At 41.8% G+C, this 21,141-nt stretch overlaps 1 protein-coding gene across 5 annotated transcripts; it reads right to left on the bottom strand.

Moving 5' to 3' along the window:
• Positions 1-1,654: 1,654 nt before the first annotated feature.
• LOC139161678 (adiponectin receptor protein 1-like) lies at positions 1,655-20,043 on the bottom strand. 5 transcript variants are annotated; one of them, XM_070741121.1, is made up of 8 exons: positions 19,967-20,043; positions 18,991-19,183; positions 18,167-18,319; positions 11,080-11,251; positions 8,580-8,766; positions 7,092-7,279; positions 5,500-5,693; positions 1,655-4,839 (listed from the first exon to the last, which is right to left on the bottom strand). In XM_070741121.1, exons 2-8 carry the CDS (start codon positions 19,108-19,110, stop codon positions 4,711-4,713), a joined length of 1,143 nt encoding a protein of 380 aa, XP_070597222.1. In that variant the 5' UTR covers positions 19,111-19,183; positions 19,967-20,043; the 3' UTR covers positions 1,655-4,710. The 5 variants fall into 5 exon arrangements, with proteins under 5 accessions (XP_070597222.1, XP_070597224.1, XP_070597225.1 ...); XM_070741123.1 differs by having other exon boundaries at positions 1,655-3,445; XM_070741124.1 differs by having other exon boundaries at positions 19,921-19,977.
• Positions 20,044-21,141: the final 1,098 nt, after the last annotated feature.

Raw genomic sequence — 21,141 nt, 5'->3', positions numbered from 1 at the left:
ATCCAACACTTTCTGCCAGTCTAGTGATATGATTTACATGTTTACATAAAAGTTGTAGAAATGTATTTCTTTAGAAAACAAAAATGCAAAACAACAGATTACTGTTTTCTAGAATTGATTAAAATATCAAAAATAATTTGGTGGGAAGCAAACAATAATATGTGCACCTCAGCATGTAGTCATGTTGGCCAAATGGAAATGATTTCGGACAATGCTGGCTCCTTTGGCTAAAAAATGGTGATGAGCACTACCCCCCTAGAGTTGGACATGACTGGACAGAGGAAACTTTTAACATAATCAGAAATGATGTGCAAGGGTATGAAAGCTCCCTTGCTGTGTCATTCATTTCCCTCTCACGTAGCTGTTAGCCTGCGGTGATATTATTCATAGAGTTTAGCTACTTAGAGCATTATGGAGATAGCACGGCAGACAATAACAATTCTGTTCTAATTACACTGGCTACTGTCTGAGGCTTCAATGTAGTGCTGGCTTTGAAATTTAAAACACTCAACTAGGCACAATCAGGTTATCCAAAGGACCTCTTGCCTCCTGAGAACCTGCTCAAGATTTGATCTCGGGGCCTCCTGTTGCACTGATAAATTAAATTACTAAATTTAACAGGAACATTACCTAGTTTATATTTGTACTTTCTTTCCATCGTTGGCCAAACACATACTTCCTAAAAGTCCCCCATAAGCATGTATCTAGGATATACTCAACTTATATAGTGGTACCTTGTTACTCAATTGCTTTGAAACTTACTAAATTGGTACTCAACCCATTTTGACATGAAAATTTGTACTCATCATTTGGAACTTGATGCACAAGCTAGAACTTGTTGGTATCATCTGCTTTGTGGCTCACTACAATATTCCTTGTGTGGGGGAAATGTTTCATATTCATCATTTTTGGTACTCATTGCACTTCCTGGAACCAATCAATGAACAGTGCTAAGGTATCATTGTATATTGAATTAAGTCATATCCACAGGTTTTATAGTACCTCACATAGAACGGAAAACCATCTTCTAAGGAGAAGGTAAACTCTTGAGATCAAACCTTCACCACCTTGTGGCTACATCCATTATTGGAAAAGGCTTCAGGAGTAAACTTCGAGGCAAAATCCAGAGCCGGACTCCCAGTTTGTGACTGTGTACAGCCACGTTCTGATATCGCAGCTGGAATCAGTTGTATTATCTTGGCTATTCCATGTTATTATTTCAGAGACGTGAAGAAGGGATTTGCTGCTTGGGTAACAATCTATCCTCCATACTAATCTACCCAGGCCTCGACCTCTAGAGAGGATGCTCCAGCTTTGCACCAGTGTTTTAGAGCACAATATACCATAGTCTTTTGAGACTGAAGGATGCCAATGAATGACAGCACCTCAAACCAGAAATCAACTAATTAGGCTAAGGGAAATTTTGAAAAACGTCCTCTCCAAGATTAAAAATAAGCTTGCATGTTGTATAGGTGCAGCTACATGGTGTCTTACTAAATTTGGTGAAGTATGTTGCATGAAAACAGCCAATGTATGAAAATAGTTCAGAATCCAGGAACAGAAATGTGCTGCTTTAAGAAGGGTGGGGTAGAGTGGCTCCATTCAGCCATCAATTTTAATTCCAATTAAAAAGAATCAAACTTCAGTCACTGAGTTAGGGAAACATTCTTCTTTATTTTTATAATTATTAATAGTACACTTTGAATATTTTTACATTTTTCTTTCTATTCTTTTCCCTAAAGTGTCTGATCTCTTTAAGAATTTTTTTTATCACAATGGCCAGTAGAAAAATAACCAAACTCTTAAAAACAAAGACGCTCTTTAGCGCTTCCCACAAAGATCAGGAGAAAAGAGAACCGTGGAACAGTGCAGAGTGGAGACACTTTACAAGTATGGGATGAGGAAGCAATGGGTTTAGAGCAGTATCACAAAGGGATTCACAGTTTACTATGTACAGAGCTATTATTATCAATGGCTGTGCAAGTGCCCTGCTTTGAGTCAAACAGTTGGGAACACGAGGCTGAGTCATAAATCTCATATAAAGGTTTCTAGTAAATTAATTTTCTTCAGTGTGCTTAATTTTAATTTATACTTGATTGGCCTCTGTTATGACCCACCAAGTAGCAGAACCCCTTTGCAATTGTAATGGGATTGGGAAGTTGGAGATGTTGCTTCATCTTTCCAGGTTGGGAATAGAACCTAGGAATTTGAGGGAAATTATTGTTTTTCTGTGAAATTTGTACTCTAGCAAGCGATCCAGAAAAACAAGCATCATTTTTTTTAAAAGAAAAAAAAAGGGATGTGGGGAAAGGTATTTTAAATGACATTCCCTCTTGGCCATTTCATCTAAGAACATATCAATAACACATCCTGTTAAATTTAGATTGTTCTACTTGTTATCCCAGTCTCGCTTGACTAGCGTTGCTTAGCAATCCACCGAAGGTACTAAATCATTCTGCTTGCCTGTTTGGGATTGTACAAAGGTATGGATTGGTATCAAATTTTTTAGGAAGCTACCGCACCCTGCCAATATGCTGGGTTTGGGTTGGTAGTTCGAGAACTATGCACCCTTTTGTTATGTGATCACCTTGTTCCCTTAGCTCTCCCCTTTGGAAGCATGGTCTCCACGCTCACTTCCCAACATGTCCCATTGTTTCTGGAGAAGTGACACACCTTCTTGTTATTGTACAATGATAAAAAGTGCTTCCACCCCCCACACCGAAGGGCCTGGCCTAGAGGCAAAAGTATCTATGCCTAGTTGCCCTTCTCCTTCAGAACTGGCCAATTTCTGGATTGAATATTGCAGCATTGTACTCAGAACAAAGTGGATAGCATATCTTAGATACCAGTCTTTTTTTCCTCTCGTGTTTTCATATCAGTCAAACCAGATGATTCACAAAAGAATCCAGATGATTGTCTTTATAACTGACCTTTTTTTTAATCCTCCCATTTCTTTTCCCTATCAATTCCACAGAATTGAAAGACCTAGAACCATCTCCAGTGTATTAAACACCACTTAGATTGATCAACAGATGTTATCAATAAATTAGCAATAAACTGGCCTCCCCATCCTGCCTCAGCATCTTAATTCTTTGTGCTTTACGGTTATTAAAACACTTCAAAAGAACCGAATTTGCTGCAGGAGAGAGAGGATGGGCATTTACTCAAACTTTAAGCAGCTGGTGTCATCTCCAGATACATTGGTTATGCAGTCTGAGAATCCAAAGGCAATCAGGTTAGAGAAAAATGTTCTAGAGTGTTTGGGGAATTGACTTGGCTGATGTTGGAGTCCAGTGGTTATGGATTTGATTGCAGGGAACTTTCAGTGTTCAGATCCAGATTCTAGGCTCTTTCCTACAAGACTGGTATTGCAGTTTTGCCAACAGCATCCAAAGAAGTGGATCCATTGTGCCATCCAGGATGAAAGTTGGAGCCCCTTGGTCTTCTAGTTAGCAGGGAGGGATGTGCAAAGAAAGAAGAATCTTGTGTTATACTGGAGTGGCTTTTTCCTTCACACCACATCTTCAACAGAAAAAGGGTGAGGGTTCTGTAGCAAAACACCAAATAGACTGACAGTCCTTCAAAAGACGGAGGATCAATGAGAGTTCGGCTCAGATGGTTTTCATTTGCTGTAATCGAGATTCTTGGGGAGAAGAAGAAACTCGACCCCTCGCTACATGCACAGACATACACACAATCTATTATTAAGAAATGTCCTACCCTTGAAGCTACTTGCCAGGGATTAAAGAACAGAGATCTGAGCAACAGCTACAGTAATTTCCAAACTAGTATATTGATAATTTTTTAAAAAAGGAGGCTTCTCCAGCCAAAACCCTGATCTCTCCCTAGGCAGTCGTGATTAGGAGAATTTCCCTTTCTGTACCCTAAAAGCCCAGAAAGGCTGATACATTTAGACATCCACAAATCTTGGAGAGTGAAACACGGGGGCACATAACTGCATCCATCTTTATCCTGGGGGAGTGGGGGAAATAGATCTATGCCAGTCATTCATGCCCTGTTGCTGGTCTGGACAGGAGGCTTAGCTCTTAGACTTATAACCTATTATTTCTATAGAGAAGCAAGCAATCCAGCAACAAAGCCCACTCAATCACCCGGCCTTGAGGTCTCCTCCCTCACTTTTTGCTTTTGATGGAACAAAAGTAGTTTGTTGCGTATTTCAGTAGATGGCATGCTTTCTTGGCACCCATCTGAAAATAAGTCGCCTCTTAAGAGCACCAGTTCACAAATAGAACTGAATAAATATGCACGGCTTGGACAGACCTGAGAATATACTTCATTTTTTTAAAAAAAAGACATCTCCTTAGCTTATGGGAGATACTGTATGCATCCATCGTGCTCTATATAAATCCCCACATGTGCCTGCATTTTAAGCTGTCTGAAGGGATTAAGTGCCTACCCTATTATCGCCCATCTCTTTAGCCTGTTGCTGGCAGTTCACACACACGTGTAATCCACATGTTCACACATATCATACATAGGCTCACATGTGGGCTGCCCTAATGGGAGGAAAGGAGAGCCATCCCCCAACCGCAAAGAAGACCTGGGACACAAAGATTGTTTTTCAAATGGAGACTTGGTGCAGTGCCCTTTAAGAGAGGCCCCGCCCCTCGTGATCCATATCCAGAAGTGCAAGGGTGACAGGAGGGCTGCCCTCATTCAGCAGAGGTGTCCCTGGGGCCTCAAAAGGTATCAGAGCACAGTGTTCTCCATGCAGCTGCCACCCAGCGATGAGCGGAACGCCTGCAGCTGGGAGACCCCGTGAAGATGGACACAGGCAGCTGCGACCACCAAGACGTGGAAGATCTGGTGAGAATGGAACTAGAAAGAAAGGAGAAGAGAGGCATTGGAGCCCAACCTGCCTCTTATTGACCATCACCACATTATGAGATTTCTTTCTGTTTTGTTGACATTCACAAATTAAACTAAAAACAAAGTAGCTGGGGCTCCTGCAGTATTTGTGACTTAAGATCCCCCAGACGCGCCAATACCCAATACCCTGGTTTCTTTTCAGATCATATCAATCTGTCATCTAAGTGTTTCGTAGCACTTACTCTGCTTTTCATTAATTTTATACTGCTTGCATGCAAGCAAACATTAAGTACATTAATAGTGTGTATAATTAGCAGTATTGCAAATATAAGTTTCCTTATATTCTCTCTCCTTCCTAAATAAAACAACAACTGGAGGAGGCAAAAATGTCACTCCGCCTATTCTGGGAATGTTGCCATGTCACCATTTATCTTGCTTGAAAAAAGGTTTGCCTACCTTGTCTGATTTGGAATGGGCCCTCACAGTTTGCCAAGGCAAAGTACTTATCTTAATCTGCCTCCTGATATTTTGGATGTGACAAAATGAAATGTCAAATCACAGAATGGAGCTGTGGTTTTTACCAAGAGAAAAGATAATGGGGAACTCATATGAAGACTATCAGTTTAAATACTTCCATCTCTCTTCCATATTTTCTTGCCAAAGACATACCCAGATGTCACACTTGCCCGGGAAGAAACGTTCAGGAATGCGGGCAGCATACAAGCCCACTCCCAAGATGTAGAGGACTGCCATGAGGAAGAGCCAACCAATCTGTCCCACTGTTGTGGCCTTGATAAAACCTTCAGTGAACATGAAATGGAGGGTGGGGACTAGTCCACTCAGCCCTAGGCCCAGAAATACACCTACCCCAAAAAGAAAGAGAGAATGTAACTTGAACAGACAGTTCCATGGTTTTAAAATCAATCCAACTAATAAAATCTTAACCCCCAAACTGGAGTCTTAATGTTGCTAATGAAGGAGCAGCTGTTGCAAATTTAGACAACCAAAGCACACACATATTTTCATATTGAACTGATGTTGTTGGCTACTTATTGTTTTGGTCCTACATCTTTTATATTAACTCAGGTTGCCAGCTGTTTCCAACCTGGTTCCCTCCAGATGTGTTGGGATTACAACAGAGGTGGGTTCAGCAGATTCTGACCAGTACTGGAGAGCCGGTAGTGGAAATTTTGAGTAGTTTGGAGAACCGGTAAATACCATCTCTGACTGGCCCCGCCCCCATCTATTCTCTGCCTCAAGAGTCCCAGCTGATAAGGAGGAAATAGGGATTTTGCAGTAACCTTCCCCTGGAGTGAAGACCAAACAGAGATTTTGCAGTATCCTTCCCCTGCCATGTCCACCAAGCCACACCCACAGAACCGGTAGTAAAAAAAATTGAATCCCACCCTGATTACAACTTTATTTTCGTGTTGGACTTTCCTCACATTTGGACGATGTTAGGTTTAGGAAGGCTGCATTGTACTAGGCAAGTTCCTCTATCTCTGTGATAGCACACAGAGCCATCCCTGTGGGTACACGTGCTATCATCAGCTGCTCTCCTGGGTTCCAGTGCTGGTCTTTGTGGATGCCTGAAAATGGCCCCCAAAACAGGCCATTTTCTAGCCATTTTGGGAGCCATTATTAGTTGTTTTCAGGCCATTTTCCAGCCTGTTTGGGGGATGTTTTTCTGGCTGTTTTCAGGCCATTTTGGGGGCATTTTCAGGCTGTTTTCAATCCATTTTCCAGGACATTTTTGGCACCAAAGATGGCCTGAAAAATGACCTGAAACAGCCTGAAAAATGGCTCGAAAAATGACCAAAAACCAGGCATGCTCGCACCAGCCAGCTGGTCTTTGGGTTTCCGGTGCTCTGGCACATGCACAAGTGCACACATGCACGCACATTCCGGTTTGCGCACTCATACTGAAAAGATTCACCATCACTGCTCTATATTATATAATTACATTGATCTCCAATGATCAGGTAATGTTTTTGGTCTATCAAAATTGAGACATTTGAAAAATACAAGAAAGGTCTCAGAATCTTGGTACCCCTGAAATTTCCAGAAGCATATAAATAGAGGACTCCAAAAACTAGTGAGAACTGTGTGGCCAAAAATAGAAACGGTTGTGGAAAGAGAGAGACCAGGGAACGGAAACAGAACCAAAAGACTGGAAAGCATCTAACAATATTCCCCATCTTTAATAGGTTTCTCCACATAATGTAGCAGTGTGAGGATGCAGTAAAAAAAAAAATAGTTACCTGCCCGCACTGCCCGATACTGTGGCGTGGCAAAATGATCCGACTGCGACACCAGGATGGCAGTTATACCCAGCACACAGATGATGATGAGGTAGATGAGCTGGGGTTGTGGTGAGCAGTAGAACGAGTAATACAACCAGGGAACAAAACTGCCCATGGTGAGCAGGGCAATTCCAGAGTAATCCAATCTGTACGGAAGGTACCACAGAAAGCAAGGTTGGGTGATCAGTGGACATCATGTGTAAGGACAGGGCTTGGTGTATAATGTTTAAATTACAGGAACCTTTAAACTATTTTACAGATCTCTATAGCCACAGTGTGGGCGAGATAGTGTGAAGAACATCTAACCTTCATTATACTGCCAAGATGATCCATATTATGGGAAACATGTATGCAGACATCATAGATAGCAAGGATTGTACCTACATGCTAGTTTCTACAAGGAAGAATCCCATTTTTTTTCACATTATGGTGGCGCTTGACTAAAGAGAACAATGAGAACCTATTTTATAAACTGTCGCATCCTCCTAAAATGGAGGCATTTTCCATAGGTAATCCACTATAATCACTGCCCACGGAGTTTACAAGCTTCTGTAGCACTAACCAGATATAGCCAGGGCTCTTTCTCAGGCCTGCACTTTGAGTAATACACTGGGTCAGCCTTCAAATTCTCACCCAGCACAACACTTGACTTGGCTGCCTGGGACTTGTCATATCAGCAGAATCAGGAAGTGCTCAGGAGGTGAAAAGATGCACTAGACTAAATGCAGCTCACCCAATTATTGGCTCAAGAAATCTTGAGGGAAAGAACTATCTATTGGCTTCCTTATGATAAGCAATACCACAAGTACCTCTTGTGTAACACTTGCACATGGTATATTTACTGTAAATGTACTTTGTGACTTACTGTCCTTGGGAAACCATTTATAGCAGTGTTTCTCAATCTCAGCAATGTTAAGGTACGTAGGGGAATTTTGAGAGTGGAAGTCTACACATCTTAACATTGAGAAACACTGATTTAAACTGCTCTAAAGAACACCACATTGTTATAAAAATGAATCGGATGACTCCAAGATAAAACTTCAATTGGAGCACAGGATTTTTATTAAGCTTCAAATGGTGAAGCATCAGCTGCAAGGTCCTACCTGCATGGTGCTAGAGGCCAGTCCAGACAGTGGCATACCAAAGTCTTGATGCGCCTCCATCGCTGGTGGCTTGTGTAGCACAGAATAGAAGAAAAGAGTTGGGGGTGGCATACACCTGACAGATTCCAATACCTGTAGGTCATCTACTTGGGCTTGTGGTTTTGTTTTTTACAATAAGAAAGGCTATCCAGTTAGCCAAAGAAGAAATTCATCTCAGATACTCTAAGTATAAGTCCTCATGTTTCATTACGAGAGAATACATCTTGATTCTTAATTCTTGCCTGCTGATCACATGCCTCGGAAGTTTGCGGGAGGAAGAAGAGAGGAGGGGAAATCAACTTACTTGGAGAACGTGCGAGAAACTTTCTCAGAGTGGCAATAGACTGTGTGAAATAGCCAGGAGAAACAGAGACAGAGAATGGCTCCGAGGAAAAACATGCCAAAGACCACACGCTCCTGGATGGGGGCCACATATTTCATGTTGGGACTGAACATGTATCCAATGCCCAAAACCAGGAAGAAGAGGAAGCCTGAGGAGAGGGAAGAAAGTTACCAATATATAAATGTTTCTGCATGTATTCAAATACTGGGGCATGTTTGGAAATGGGAAACCTACATCTGTTTTGGCAGGGACTGACTGTAGGAATCCTTTCTGAATCTACTCCTGAAAAGACTCCACTTCAGGAACTTCATAGGCCTTTCTCAAGTTGGGAAAATCAATGCGTGAAACAGGAGACTGAAGAAATACAAGTGGCTTCTGGTGTAAGTCCTGGTTAACTGAAGACTTCTCTGAGAACGAGTGGAGACAACCACTATGAAGACAAAAGACCAGTCAGCAGATTGATTGTTTGAGTCTCTCCAGAGAAAGGGAGAATTGAAGATTGTTTATGAGTGCTCTGCCAATGGCTCATGAGAAACAAGAAAAGCAGCCTCCAGCTGGTTTGAATGCCAGGAGCCAAGCAAGACAACATCTTTGCTCTGAGCAGCAGTGAAGCCTTTCATAAGGTCACAAAGGACATGTTCAATTTAATTACTTTATGAATATTAAAGACATTCAAAACGGCAAGCTTAATTTGATACCTGGTGAGTTTTACTTTCTTCTTTGGATTTAACAAACTTTAAGCAAGAGACTTATGAATTTAAAATAAATTTGAAAAATACAGCAGTGGTGCATGACATTTACAAAGTGGGTTGGTGAAAGCTTTGAAGACTTTTAAATGCCAAAGAGTGATGAAAGATTGAATCCTGTGATTTTGCACAGGAATTATTTAAAGATCAAGATTGCATATAATGAAAAGAATGTAAAGTTGGATTATTTGACAAGGGATACATTAATTGTTTGATATTTCTAGAAACTCATAGTGTACTTTTTGCTGAACTAGATTTGAAAAGATGATGATTTCTAGATTGTGCATAGATAAAAGGCTATGGGGAAAAGTCGTGCATTTTTTTTGGGATAACTTTAAAAGAGGATGAAAAATTATTCTAGTTGCTTATGCTTGATATAATGAAGGTTGAAGCCACTAATTTATTATTGTCTTAACTGGTATTTTCTTTTCTGTTTTGCATTTTCTGAACTTTTGTTATCTTCCAGTCTTTATTACTTTTTACTTTATTAGAAACTTCAGTAAAATTATTAGAAACAGAGCAAGCATTGTTCAGCTAACCAGGAGAGGGGAAGGCCAAAATTTAACCAAAGCTGGCCTACCCTGCTGCCTTAAAGTTCAAGTAGCAACCACTAAGTTAATCCTACATTTATCATGTTACCAGTGAAGCAGATTTGGGACCAAAGTGATCTTTCAAACTAGGTAGGTCCTTCTCTTATACATAAATCCTCAAATGTAAGTATTACAAGAGATGTACCATGGCTGATTGAATTGCCTTCCTACTACTACTTGGAGAAACTTTCTAGTGAGCCGCCCCAAGTTCTCAGAGTGAGGCGGCATAGAAGTCTAATAAATTATTGTTATTAGTAGTATTAATATCAGTCAGTGTCAGCTCAGGTTTGGTGCTGGACATCTCATAGAGAAAGATAATTTTAAGATACATTATCTGCAAGAAACTGGGCAGATGTGATTATGTGTAAAGGCGTCCAAGAGTAAATGTTGAAGTCCCTGACATTATCATCACTGGGGTAGTTGTAAAAATGTATGTCTCCTCAATGTAGAATTCAAATAAGTTTTATTAAAATGCTTTTTAATAATTTTGTAGACATGGTTTTTTAATGCAAAATTGTGCCAACTAGATTTTAGATCCCTAGCTCCATCTAGTTATACAATCATGATACAGTCCATAGACCAAAAAGCTTTGTGGGCTAATAGAATCAATTTATTATATAAATAGGAAGTCATGAGAGAGGAGTTCTTCCTTTGTGTGAAAATAACCCTCTTTCTTTACCATTGTAGTTAGAAAGACAATTTGTTTTGTCTTCTGATGAGTGAAAGAGCAAGGCTGAAGAGGAGGGGACACTATTTCTAGGACTAGTGCCTTCTTTCTTCATCTTTTAAGCACAGAGAAAATTCAATTATATCTTGATCTCCTTTCACTCCCTAGTGATTACTATGGAGGGAAGGTAGAGCAGGACACTTGTCTTAGAACAGGGCCAAATTTTCTTCCATATTGCCATGGATATCATGTCAGCTGTCGTTAAACATCACTGGTGAAGAGTCATAACTTTTAGCCAAGTTTTATGCTGATGTGTTTTGTTGTTGTTGTCGTTTTAAAAAAGCAAAAAAGCACTTGGAATCCAAAGAGTTTGATGCAATGAAGTGCAATTTGTTTTCCCCCCCCTTTGTTCCCACCTCAGGCTAAAAAGCTATACAGTCCTCTGTCCCATGACTGACCAAGCAGATGAGTCCAGATGTTGCCAGTCTCAGTGTGGAGCCGGAAGATGCTGCGGAAACAGGCGCGGAAGGAAGGCATGGGTGGCCGATGTCCGTGCAGGAGAAAATCGTTGTCTTTCAGCCAGTCAGGCAGCACATCATAGGGCATAACACGCCAACGGCCCTCCCAAACCTGCAACAGCAAAAGAGAGGCTAGAAGATGTCTAGAGTGATAGAAGGAGCTTGCCTACCCTTCCTTCTGCAAGCTGAGAACATCAAAACAGTGAGTGTATTTGTATACCTTTGAAAAGTGTTCGGAAACTTCAGATCGCGCAGAATGCAGCTGCGAGAGCAGTCATGGGTTTCCCTAGGTATGCCCATGTTACTCCAACACTCCGCAGTCTGCATTGGTTGCCGATCAATTTCCGGTCACAATTCAAAGTGTTGGTTATGACCTTTAAAGCCCTTCATGGCACTGGACCAGAATATCTCCGAGACCGCCTCCTGCCGCACGAATCCCAGCGACCGATTAGGTCCCACAGAGTGGGCCTTCTCCGGGTCCCGTCAACTAAACAATGTCGGTTGGCGGGCCCCAGGGGAAGAGCATTCTCTGTGGCGTCCCCGACTCTCTGGAACCAGCTCCCCCCAGAGATTAGAACTGCCCCTACTCTCCCTGCCTTTCGTAAACTCCTTAAAACCCACCTTTGTCGTCAGGCATGGGGGAACTGAAATATCTCCCCTGGGCCTATACAATTTATGTATGGTATGCTTGTATGTATGTCTGCTTAATAATTGGGTTTTTTAAATATCTTAAATTGTAAATTATTAGATTTGTTATGAATTGTTTTTATTGTGTTGTGAGCCACCCCAAGTCTACGGAGAGGGGCAGCATACAAATCTAACTAATAAACATAACATACTTGGGGATATGGTATGCTTCTTGGGGAGGAGGGGGAATCAACCTGGGAGACAAGAATGTCTAGTGCAGTGATGGCGAACCTTTTTTGGTTTGCATGCAAAAAGTGGGGGAGTGCCTGGTGGTCACAAATGTGCGTGCCCACATCCATAATTCCCATGCCGCCGCCCTCCGACATGTGCAAAAAATTGGACTTCTGGTCCAACCGGAAGTTGGTAAATGGGCGGTTTCCTGCCTCCGGAACACCTCTGTGGTGGTGGGGAAGGCCGTTTTTGCCTCCCCAGGCTCCTAGAAAGGCTCTGGAGGTTGGGGAGAGCAAAAAATGAGCCTTCCCCACCCCATTTGGAGACTGGAAACAGCTTATTTCCCAACTCCTAGTGGCCCAGAAGGCACAAAACCAGCTGGCTGGTATGCGCATTGCGTGCCAGACCTGAGCTTGCATTCCCATTGATATGGCTGCGCATAGGTTCACCATCACTGGTCTAGTGTTTTCACAAATAATTTTTCTAGTGTTCACTTCATTGAGTTTCAAAGTAGAGTTTGTTTTGCCTTAATTCCCTATACCCCTAGGGGTGAGGTGGAGCTCTCGCCTCACAATCAGGAGGCTGTCGGTTCGATACTAGGGAGCGGCAGATATTTCTCTCTCTGGGCACAGTGGGAAAATTTCTGCTAGGAACTCTGCACTGGCGACAGGAAGGGCATCCCAGCCAGTAAACATTTGCCCCCAATCCACCCCGATGCAAGGGGATTACGGGGGTCATTAAAAGACCTCCCCCCCCAAAAAAACCCCAAGGTTCCAAAGTGCTTTGAAGTTAAGGCAAAGTTGCACAGCCTAACCTCCTCCCCCTCCAAGATTTAGGTGAGGCCCTCCAAATGTTCCAAGCAAATTGTTATTTTTCATGCCAAAGTGGAGGAGGATAATAGAATCCACCAAGAATGAATTATATTCAAAGGATGCATTGAATTTAATGCAATTTAAAATAAATCTTGTTCAATTTTAAATGGACTGTCTGGACCTGTCTCTTTTTTTTTTTGATGCACAGACACCATATGCCATCCAGAGCTGAAGTGTGGACCACATCCTGAAAAAAATCTTGACAATCCCTAAGATAAAATCAAACGTAAATGATGGGCATATGTATTTAGTATAGAGATGCATTCACTTGCCTTGATTCTGTATTTTGAAAGTGGGCAGTGGGGTACCTCCAGCTGATAATTAATTTTAAAGAAACTATTATTAGTTTTTGCATTGGGGACATTCACAATAATCTCAGTTAGAACCTTTTTTTTAAATAAATAAGCCTAACCCACCTCACAGACTTGAGATGAGGATAAAATGGGCAGGATACAATGAATGCTATTTCTATTGACTGGAGCTTCTTGAAGAAAGACAAGGTGTAATAACAACAATAACAATAACAACAACTATTATTGTTGTTATTGTAAATCAAGATCATGATTAAACCATAGCAGGAATTATCAATCGCTTTCAGGCTCTTCTTAACAATGCACTAGGTTCACGATCTCTTCTGCTTCGCTTGTTCATTTGTTAGCTGCAGAAGACAAGCCAAGTGAGCAGAGCTAACCCTACTTTCCAGCAGCATTTACTTTCCATCTTGACTGAATGTCTGGTGACAACAAGCATTCCCGCAATCGTAAAAAATCTACTGTAACTTCTACTGTTAAAATCAAACAGCTTCTGTCATAAAAATGTGGCAAGTCTGATCCTATAAATTTTTTTAAAAGGCAAAGTGAAAATGTCCTAGAGAGACAGCAAACAGGAGGAACAAACCCAGTTTGGGCAATTTGGAGGAAGTCCGGACCAGTGATTTTCAAACTTTTTTGAGCCGCGGCACATTTTTAACATTTACAAAAATCCCTGGGGCACACCAACAACCAAAATGGCAAAAAAATGACACTCTAAGACACTCTCCTCTCTTTTTCTATCTCTGTCTCCTCCGCCCCCTTGTGTGTATGTGTGTGTGTATACACACTCTTAACATTTCCAAAACAGGGAGGGCTGGGTTTTTCTTCTCTTATTCTTTGAGTGCTTTTTATCATATGCTTTAAATCAAGAGTCATTTCCCTCTCTCTTTTGTTTCTCTCTCTTTCCTCTCATTCTCTGCCTCAATCATTTTTTCATTTCTCTTTTTTCTCCCCTTTTTTATCTCATTTCTCTCTCTCTCCCTTCCTCTCCTTTTTCTCTCTTTCTCTCTTGCTTGCTTTCTCTTTCTCTCTCTCTCTCTTGCTTTTTCTCTCTCTTTCTCTCTCTCTTGCTTCCTCTCTCTTTCTCTCTCTCTCTCTCTCTCTCGTACACCACGCCGGCAACAGTGGCATAGGGCAGTAACCGACGGCAGTAGCTGGATGTGTTGCTGGACGCCATACGTGCTGCACTGGGCATGGGCGCAGGGCTGGCACCTCATCCCGGCCCGGCCCCACAGCGCCAGCATGTACGGCGTCCAGCAACATGTCCAGCTGCCGCCATCGGTGCCTCCGCTCTGGAGTTCCTGCTTGCCAGCCGACTGCCCTGCCGCTCCGCGGCTACTGCCCAATGCTGCTGTTGCCGGCGTGGTGTACGCTGTTGCCGACCCGTGTGCCCGGTGCTACCCTCCGGCTCCCACTGCCGGCACCTTCCCACCGGGCCCCAAAGCTCACCTGCGCTGCCGCCAGGGAAGCTCCATCCGGGCGGGGGGCTGCAGCTGTCGGAAAACTTGGAAGGCGCGAAGAATGAAGCTCAGCTTCTGTCTCGCAACTTTTTGCTCTTTGCGCCCTCAGCAAACAGTTGTGAGACCAGAACCTGAGCTTCATTCCTCGCGGCACACCTGACCATGTCTCCGCGGCACACTAGTGTGCCATGGCACACTGGTTGAAAAACACTGGTGCGGACAAGAAGCCCCAAATTACTTCTGTTGACTCATCTGCCTCTTATTTAACTGTTGCCTCATCTGTGGCTCCTCCTCTTATTTCTCAAAAACAGCCTCACAAACCATACAGAAGTAGAAAGAATTGTTTGCAAAAATAAAATAAAATAAAATAACCATCCGAGTTGGGGTGGTGCACTTGACCAAAAAGCCTTATTTCAGGAACAACAAGCCATCTTTCCAGGCCGTGGGCATCACTGCATCATTTAGAGACATGGAAATAATAGGAATTATATTATTATATACACAACAATGTGAAATCACAGCTGTCAGTTTTTTAGCTTTCAGACGCGTGTTCTTTCCAAGAATCTAGGATTCATAATGTGTCAGTCCATTATTATTGTTATTAACCTTCATTTTGATTTGATAGTCTGGGATTGGTAAAAACTGAACAGTTCAAGTCCTAGAGAGCTGTTAAGGTAGTGTCTGAATATATAGACAGTTCCAAGTAGGGTAGTTTTGGTTTTTTTAACAAAGTCATGATATTTAAGTCTAATAAGTTCAAAATTTCCATGTATCTAGGCATCCCTTGGGTATTGCTCCAAGGGCTACTATTACTATTGGCACACTATTATTTTTGTTATTGTTAGTATTAATAGTAGTATGTCATGCAAAGAACATGGAGTTATTTTGAGATATAATTTTCTTGAGAAATTGTAGCTGTTTAAACAACAGCAACAACAATGATTCAAGTTTTGCAATCTAATAGTGCTGTTGGTATCTACAGGGAACATACTGCCAACTCTGGCCTTACAGAGGTTCTGGGAATGTCATGGTTAGGTGGAGATTTTAATCTAATATTTATATCTAACATTTGAGGACACATTGTGTTATGTGATGCATTTTTACTTAGACATCAAAAGGAATTTAATGAAGTCTATATTCAGGTTAAAGGATATAGGATTATGACAGTATCTCAAGTTCTAATTCTATTGTACCACATTCAACAAAGGCAATGGGAAACTTGTCTATTAACTGCAAGTCTTCCCTTTGAGAAATAAAGCAGGTAGAAGAAAATAATAAATGGGTAAAGGCGGATTCTCTACTTCCCACCTTTTCCTTTCACCTCCTCCTCTAGCATTTTCTTTTAACACAAAAAACCAAAAAATAACTAAATGACTTCCTGGAAAAAGAAAAGAAATGGACAGGAGAAAGATGAAGTACTTTCGGAGATTTAAGATTTTGAACAAACTAATATTTATATTTTTACTTATATAGAATACACAAAATCAGATAAACTTTGATGCAAGTATGGCAAGAGTTTAAAAGAAAACATTATATGAAAATCTCTTGGTTTTCCCTTGGGTATCCACGCCAACACTTTGGATATAAAATGTTTTATCGATGGTATATGTCAACCAATAGATTAGCGAAGATTTATCCAAACCTAGAACCAAATTGTTGGAAATGTGGTCAAAAGAAAGTTACCTTCTATCATACATGGTGGTTACACACAGAAAGAAAAAAAAATGGGTAAAAATTCACAGATGGATAAAGGAAATAACAGACTTCCAAGTAGAATTCAACCCAGAGCTAATTTTGACACGAATTGCAAAAGGGGAATATAATAAAACAGCTATATCTATTATATTACATATTATAACAGCAGCAAGAATTGCATTTATGCTATGTTGGAGGTAAAAAAATATACCTCTGAAAGTTTAGCAATAAAAAATATTTGATTGTGCCAAAATGGACAAACTAACAATTGAATTGAAAGGGCAAATGGATTTGGAATATCATGCAATATGGAAGAAATGGTATGATTGGATTGAGGAAAAGAAAAACAAAAAGAGAGACAAATTCAAGGAGAAGTAAAATATGTAACTGGTGTGTATGGAATATATTTGGATTTAAATGTATGAGTATGTAAATAATTTGTAAATGTAAAGATACTTAAATAATATGTAAATGAGCATAGTCATATATAGATTATGAGTACTGTATTTGCAAAAAAAGAAAAATACTGTACAATAAAAATCTATTTTTAAAAAAAAATAGAGGACAGTGCAGTTTATGCATGGTATGTTTATGTGTATGTTTCTTTTTAATAAGGGTTTTTTAGTGATTTTTAATTATTAGATTTGTTATATATTGTACTGTTACTGTTGTGAGCCACCCCAAGTCTACGGAGAGGGGCGGCATACAAATCTAATAAATACTACTGCTGCTACTACTACTACTACTACTACTACTAATAATAATAATAATCCCCACTGATGGGTATGCCTTGTCGTGGTAGTGGGGCTTGTGTGCTTCAATGAAGCTGAGAGCTGTGCCAGTGGTAGTGTAAACTACTGGTAGGTCTAACCTTGCGGGAGTGGTCAAAGCAGAGGAGCCAGACTAAACGTACCTAACCCATTTAAACTAATGGAGAGACAAAACAAAAAGAAGTCCATACTGGCTCGGTCGTCGCTCAGGATAAAAAGGTCCGCGGTGGCTGCTATGGAACCTGGGCAGCCATCGACAAATGAGCTACAGGAACAAAACAAACAAATACTGGGATCGGCAAACATAATTCGCCGCTACATCACGCAATCCTAGGTGCTTGGGAAGCGCCCGATTGGTGATGAAATACGAAATCCAGCATAGTGATCTCGTTTGCTGTGTTGTACTGACATAATAATAATAATAATAATAATAACAACAACAACAACAACAACAATTATTATTACTACTACTACTACTACTACTACTAATAGTCTAGGAGAAGAGTGTTCTCACTTGCCTTTATCTGATAATAGTTCTTATCCAGATCTTTGGAAGCATAGTTTTTTGCTCTTTGTGCTGCCTTATGTCTCCTTCCCATGGCCCCCCTCAGATGTGGACCTGAAGGGAACTTATCTGGGTGACTGAGTTGTATGTCAGAAGAGTGAGCCCACAGCATTTTCAATTTTGCTCCTCCTAGTCTTCCTGGTTCTGGGTAGTATGGCCAGATGGCCTTGCCCCTCTAAGAACCCGTCCAGAACGCGTTGTCATGGCAGAAAGGAAACTCTCTTCCCTGGGGGAAAGGATGAAAATGGTTCTCCCACTCCCAATCACTTGGCAAAGGGGGCTATTTTTCCCAGCTTGGTAAAGCTGAGAAGAAGAAGGATGTTGGTCAACAGCTGAAGTCATAATGATGCTTCCTGGAGTATTGCTGTGACATATTGGCTTGCCTCAGAATTAATAGGGCTCATTCAAGACTTGACTATTGGACAACAGTCGTAGAAGAATGAAGTTATAAAGAGCTTGGCACCCAAGAAAGCTTAACTTAATTGGTATAACTTACCTTCAAAACAAATTCTTCCATCTTCTCCATGGCATGCTGGGCTTGAAGTGGCAACATCAAGACCCGCACAGGATCTGGACCAGTGTCTTCCTCCTCTAACTCTGGATCGTCTGATCCCCAACCTGTGGGCTCAACCTTCATTTCAATACCATCCTGAAAAAGAAAATGCATACACTGGCCAATGTAATTCTATAGAAAGAGAGAGAGTCTGAGAAGAGATAGGAGTGAAGGAAAACCAGGAATAACATTTCCCTTTTCTGCTATATAGTGCAGTACTCTGTTGATAGATTAACAGAGAAGTTCAAGGTCATTTCCTTCTTGATGCAAGGGATAAAGAATAGGCCCCAAAATAAAATAATTTCCTCCTTCAAAGAATGACAGCCAAAAACAGTTGGTTTAGATTTGGCCTACAGGGCTACTCTGTCAACAAGCCACTAGATTCAGAGCACCGAGAATCACCTACAGCCTCTATTTATGAGCTTGCAGTCCACCACTGTAGACATGTAGCTTTTCATCTGATCTGCTGGATATGGGGTTTAGAATGCTACTGTTGGATGACCAGCAGAAGACAGAACAATGGAACTGATGCTGAAGTGATTCCATAAGCCACACAGAAAAAGTATTAGCAAGTGTTGCTCTGGCCATACTTTCAGTTTGTGACTTTTCTTGAAACCTCAGCCCAGCAAAGTCATTTTTCACATTCTTAGACAAATGTAATTGGCCTTATTGAACAGAATTTGGGTCGTGATGACTGCACACAAAGGAAAGATGCAGAGGAGAGGAATAAGAAGAGAGACTCAATGAGTGGTCTTCCTGATACTCACCTGGCCAGCGTTCTCTTGTAGCAAAGGTCTCATTTCAGCCACAGCCTCCTCCCCCAGGTACCCTGTGCACCACCCAGCCCGCTCCTTCAAGGGCTCCATGATGGGGGAGGAGGGGGGCATACAGTTGAAGCCTCTTCACAGGCAGAGGCTCAGTCCCCTCTGCAAGCCACCAGCCCCATCGTCCCCACTGTCTCTGTGAGAAAGCAGAGGGGGTAAGGGATGCAGAGGGATGAATCTCTGGATCCTTCTATTCTCCTTCTCACCTGGTGATCTGCCATTTATCCCTTTTATCCTGCTTCCCAAACCATCCTGCATGCTTATCCACAAGAGCCATGCTTGACATCCTATCCCTTCCTTTTTTGTCCCCCCTTCCCCAAAATCTCTACCTCTCTTCAGTTCAGCTATTTCCCAGTCTCTCTTTTTTTAAAAAAAAATCCTTTAACCCCCACCATCCTATAATTCCCTGTCCCTCTAAAATTTGATATCTTGCTACGTAATTGTATTGATTTGAACTATTGATTTGGTACTCTCCAACTATTGATTTGATACTGCTTGAAACCTACCCTTGCTCCCAGCAAGGGCTTGGGGAGAGGGTTTTTTTCTGCTTCCCCTAAATTCCAAATATGGTACAGATAAGCAGTGCCACCCCATGGTTGACTTCCCAAAAGGGGGCAATATACAATCTCTTGAAGATTTGTAAGTGGCATCCAAGGAATATATGCTTCTCTATAGCCATTCCTCAGTCTCTCTTCCTTGATATCCAAGCATGGTTCATATCTTATCAATTCATCAACCCCCACAAAATCCACTATTTGGATATTCCCTCCTGTCCCATAGCATCCTTGGCCATGTTTCTTCCTGGTCCCCAGTTCCCTTGAGGCCCTCCCAAATATTTCTCCCCTCCCTTCCCCTCTCCGTTGCTTCCATCACCTTTCTTTCCATTCTACTCTCCCAGCCCCTTCCATTATACCCTCACCCAAGAGCCCTAGCCAGCAGCATCGGGACCCAGCTTTTCCCTCAAAACCCCGCCTCCTGCTCCGATAAGCTTTGGCACCTGCCCATCAAATTGGGATCACTTCCTGCCAGGAGCCCAGCATCCTCGCTCGCTTGGATTGGGCAATGCGTGGGGTGGGGGGCAGGTGCGGATAACTTCCGGCTCATTCCGGAAGCCTTCCTTTCATTGTTGCCATGGCAACCCTTAAAGAGCTATGCCCTTTGTTTATTATTTATTTATTAGCTTAATGTATATGCCGCCCAACTCCCTCAGGACACTTTGTTTCGCCGTTTGTTTTCGTGAGCGTTCGGCCAGCAAAGGGAAGCGCAAATCGTTTCGCAGCTACCGGGGCGCAAAAAGGGGAAGACCCTCTTGTCTCCCGTACAGAAGTTGATAATTTTTTTTAGCCCTGTTTTTCTTTTCCGAGGAAAGCGACGCGTGTCGGTCTGACGCGCATATGTTTCGATGCAGACGCACAATCGAGTGTGAGGCGGGTTTAAACGCACCTGCGTAGGTGGCTTACGTGTGGGAAAGTTAGGACGCAAATCCCAAATGCTCTTTAGGAATCTCTCCAATCTCGTTTTGAAGGCATTTCTGCACGAATCAACCGAAGAGCCAGTGTCCTCCCACTCAATTGCCAGGCAGCCCCGATGGGATCCTTCGGAAGACCCGTCCAAATTTCCACTCGAGTTGTAAATTCTTCTCAAGCCCCAGAAATGTTTAAGAGGCGTTGGACAATCCACTCCCAGAAATCCACAGTCGAGATTTGAAGTCCACACATTTTTAAAGGTGCTGAGAAACTTGTTGAGAAAAGCTGCATGACAAGGAAAATGAATAGTGATTTTTAAATAATAATAATAATAAAGTTGTTGAAGCGGGAGAGAAACTGACAAAGGAAAAGACATGTGACGCAAGTTCCCCGATTAATTCTTTTTAGATCCCTATTTTATTTTGCAGATTTTAATCGGGCTCGGAGTTTCTGTTTTCAAGCATGTGCCCATGTCAACCTCCCGCTTTTCTACTGAAAACCCATCAGCATTTACGACAAGTTTAATGTGAAGGCAGTTGGATTTTGAAGGGCGACTGCTGCAATTCCTAACCGCTGCAATATATATTTAATTCGTAAAGAATTGGAGAAGCGGGAAAGAAACTGAAAA

This window comes from Erythrolamprus reginae, chromosome 2, assembly GCF_031021105.1.
Source record: "Erythrolamprus reginae isolate rEryReg1 chromosome 2, rEryReg1.hap1, whole genome shotgun sequence".
In the NCBI taxonomy this organism is placed as follows: Eukaryota; Metazoa; Chordata; class Lepidosauria; order Squamata; family Dipsadidae; genus Erythrolamprus; species Erythrolamprus reginae.
The sequence above is the reverse complement of the archived record's forward strand: the minus strand, read 5'-3'. Positions and strand labels throughout refer to the sequence as shown.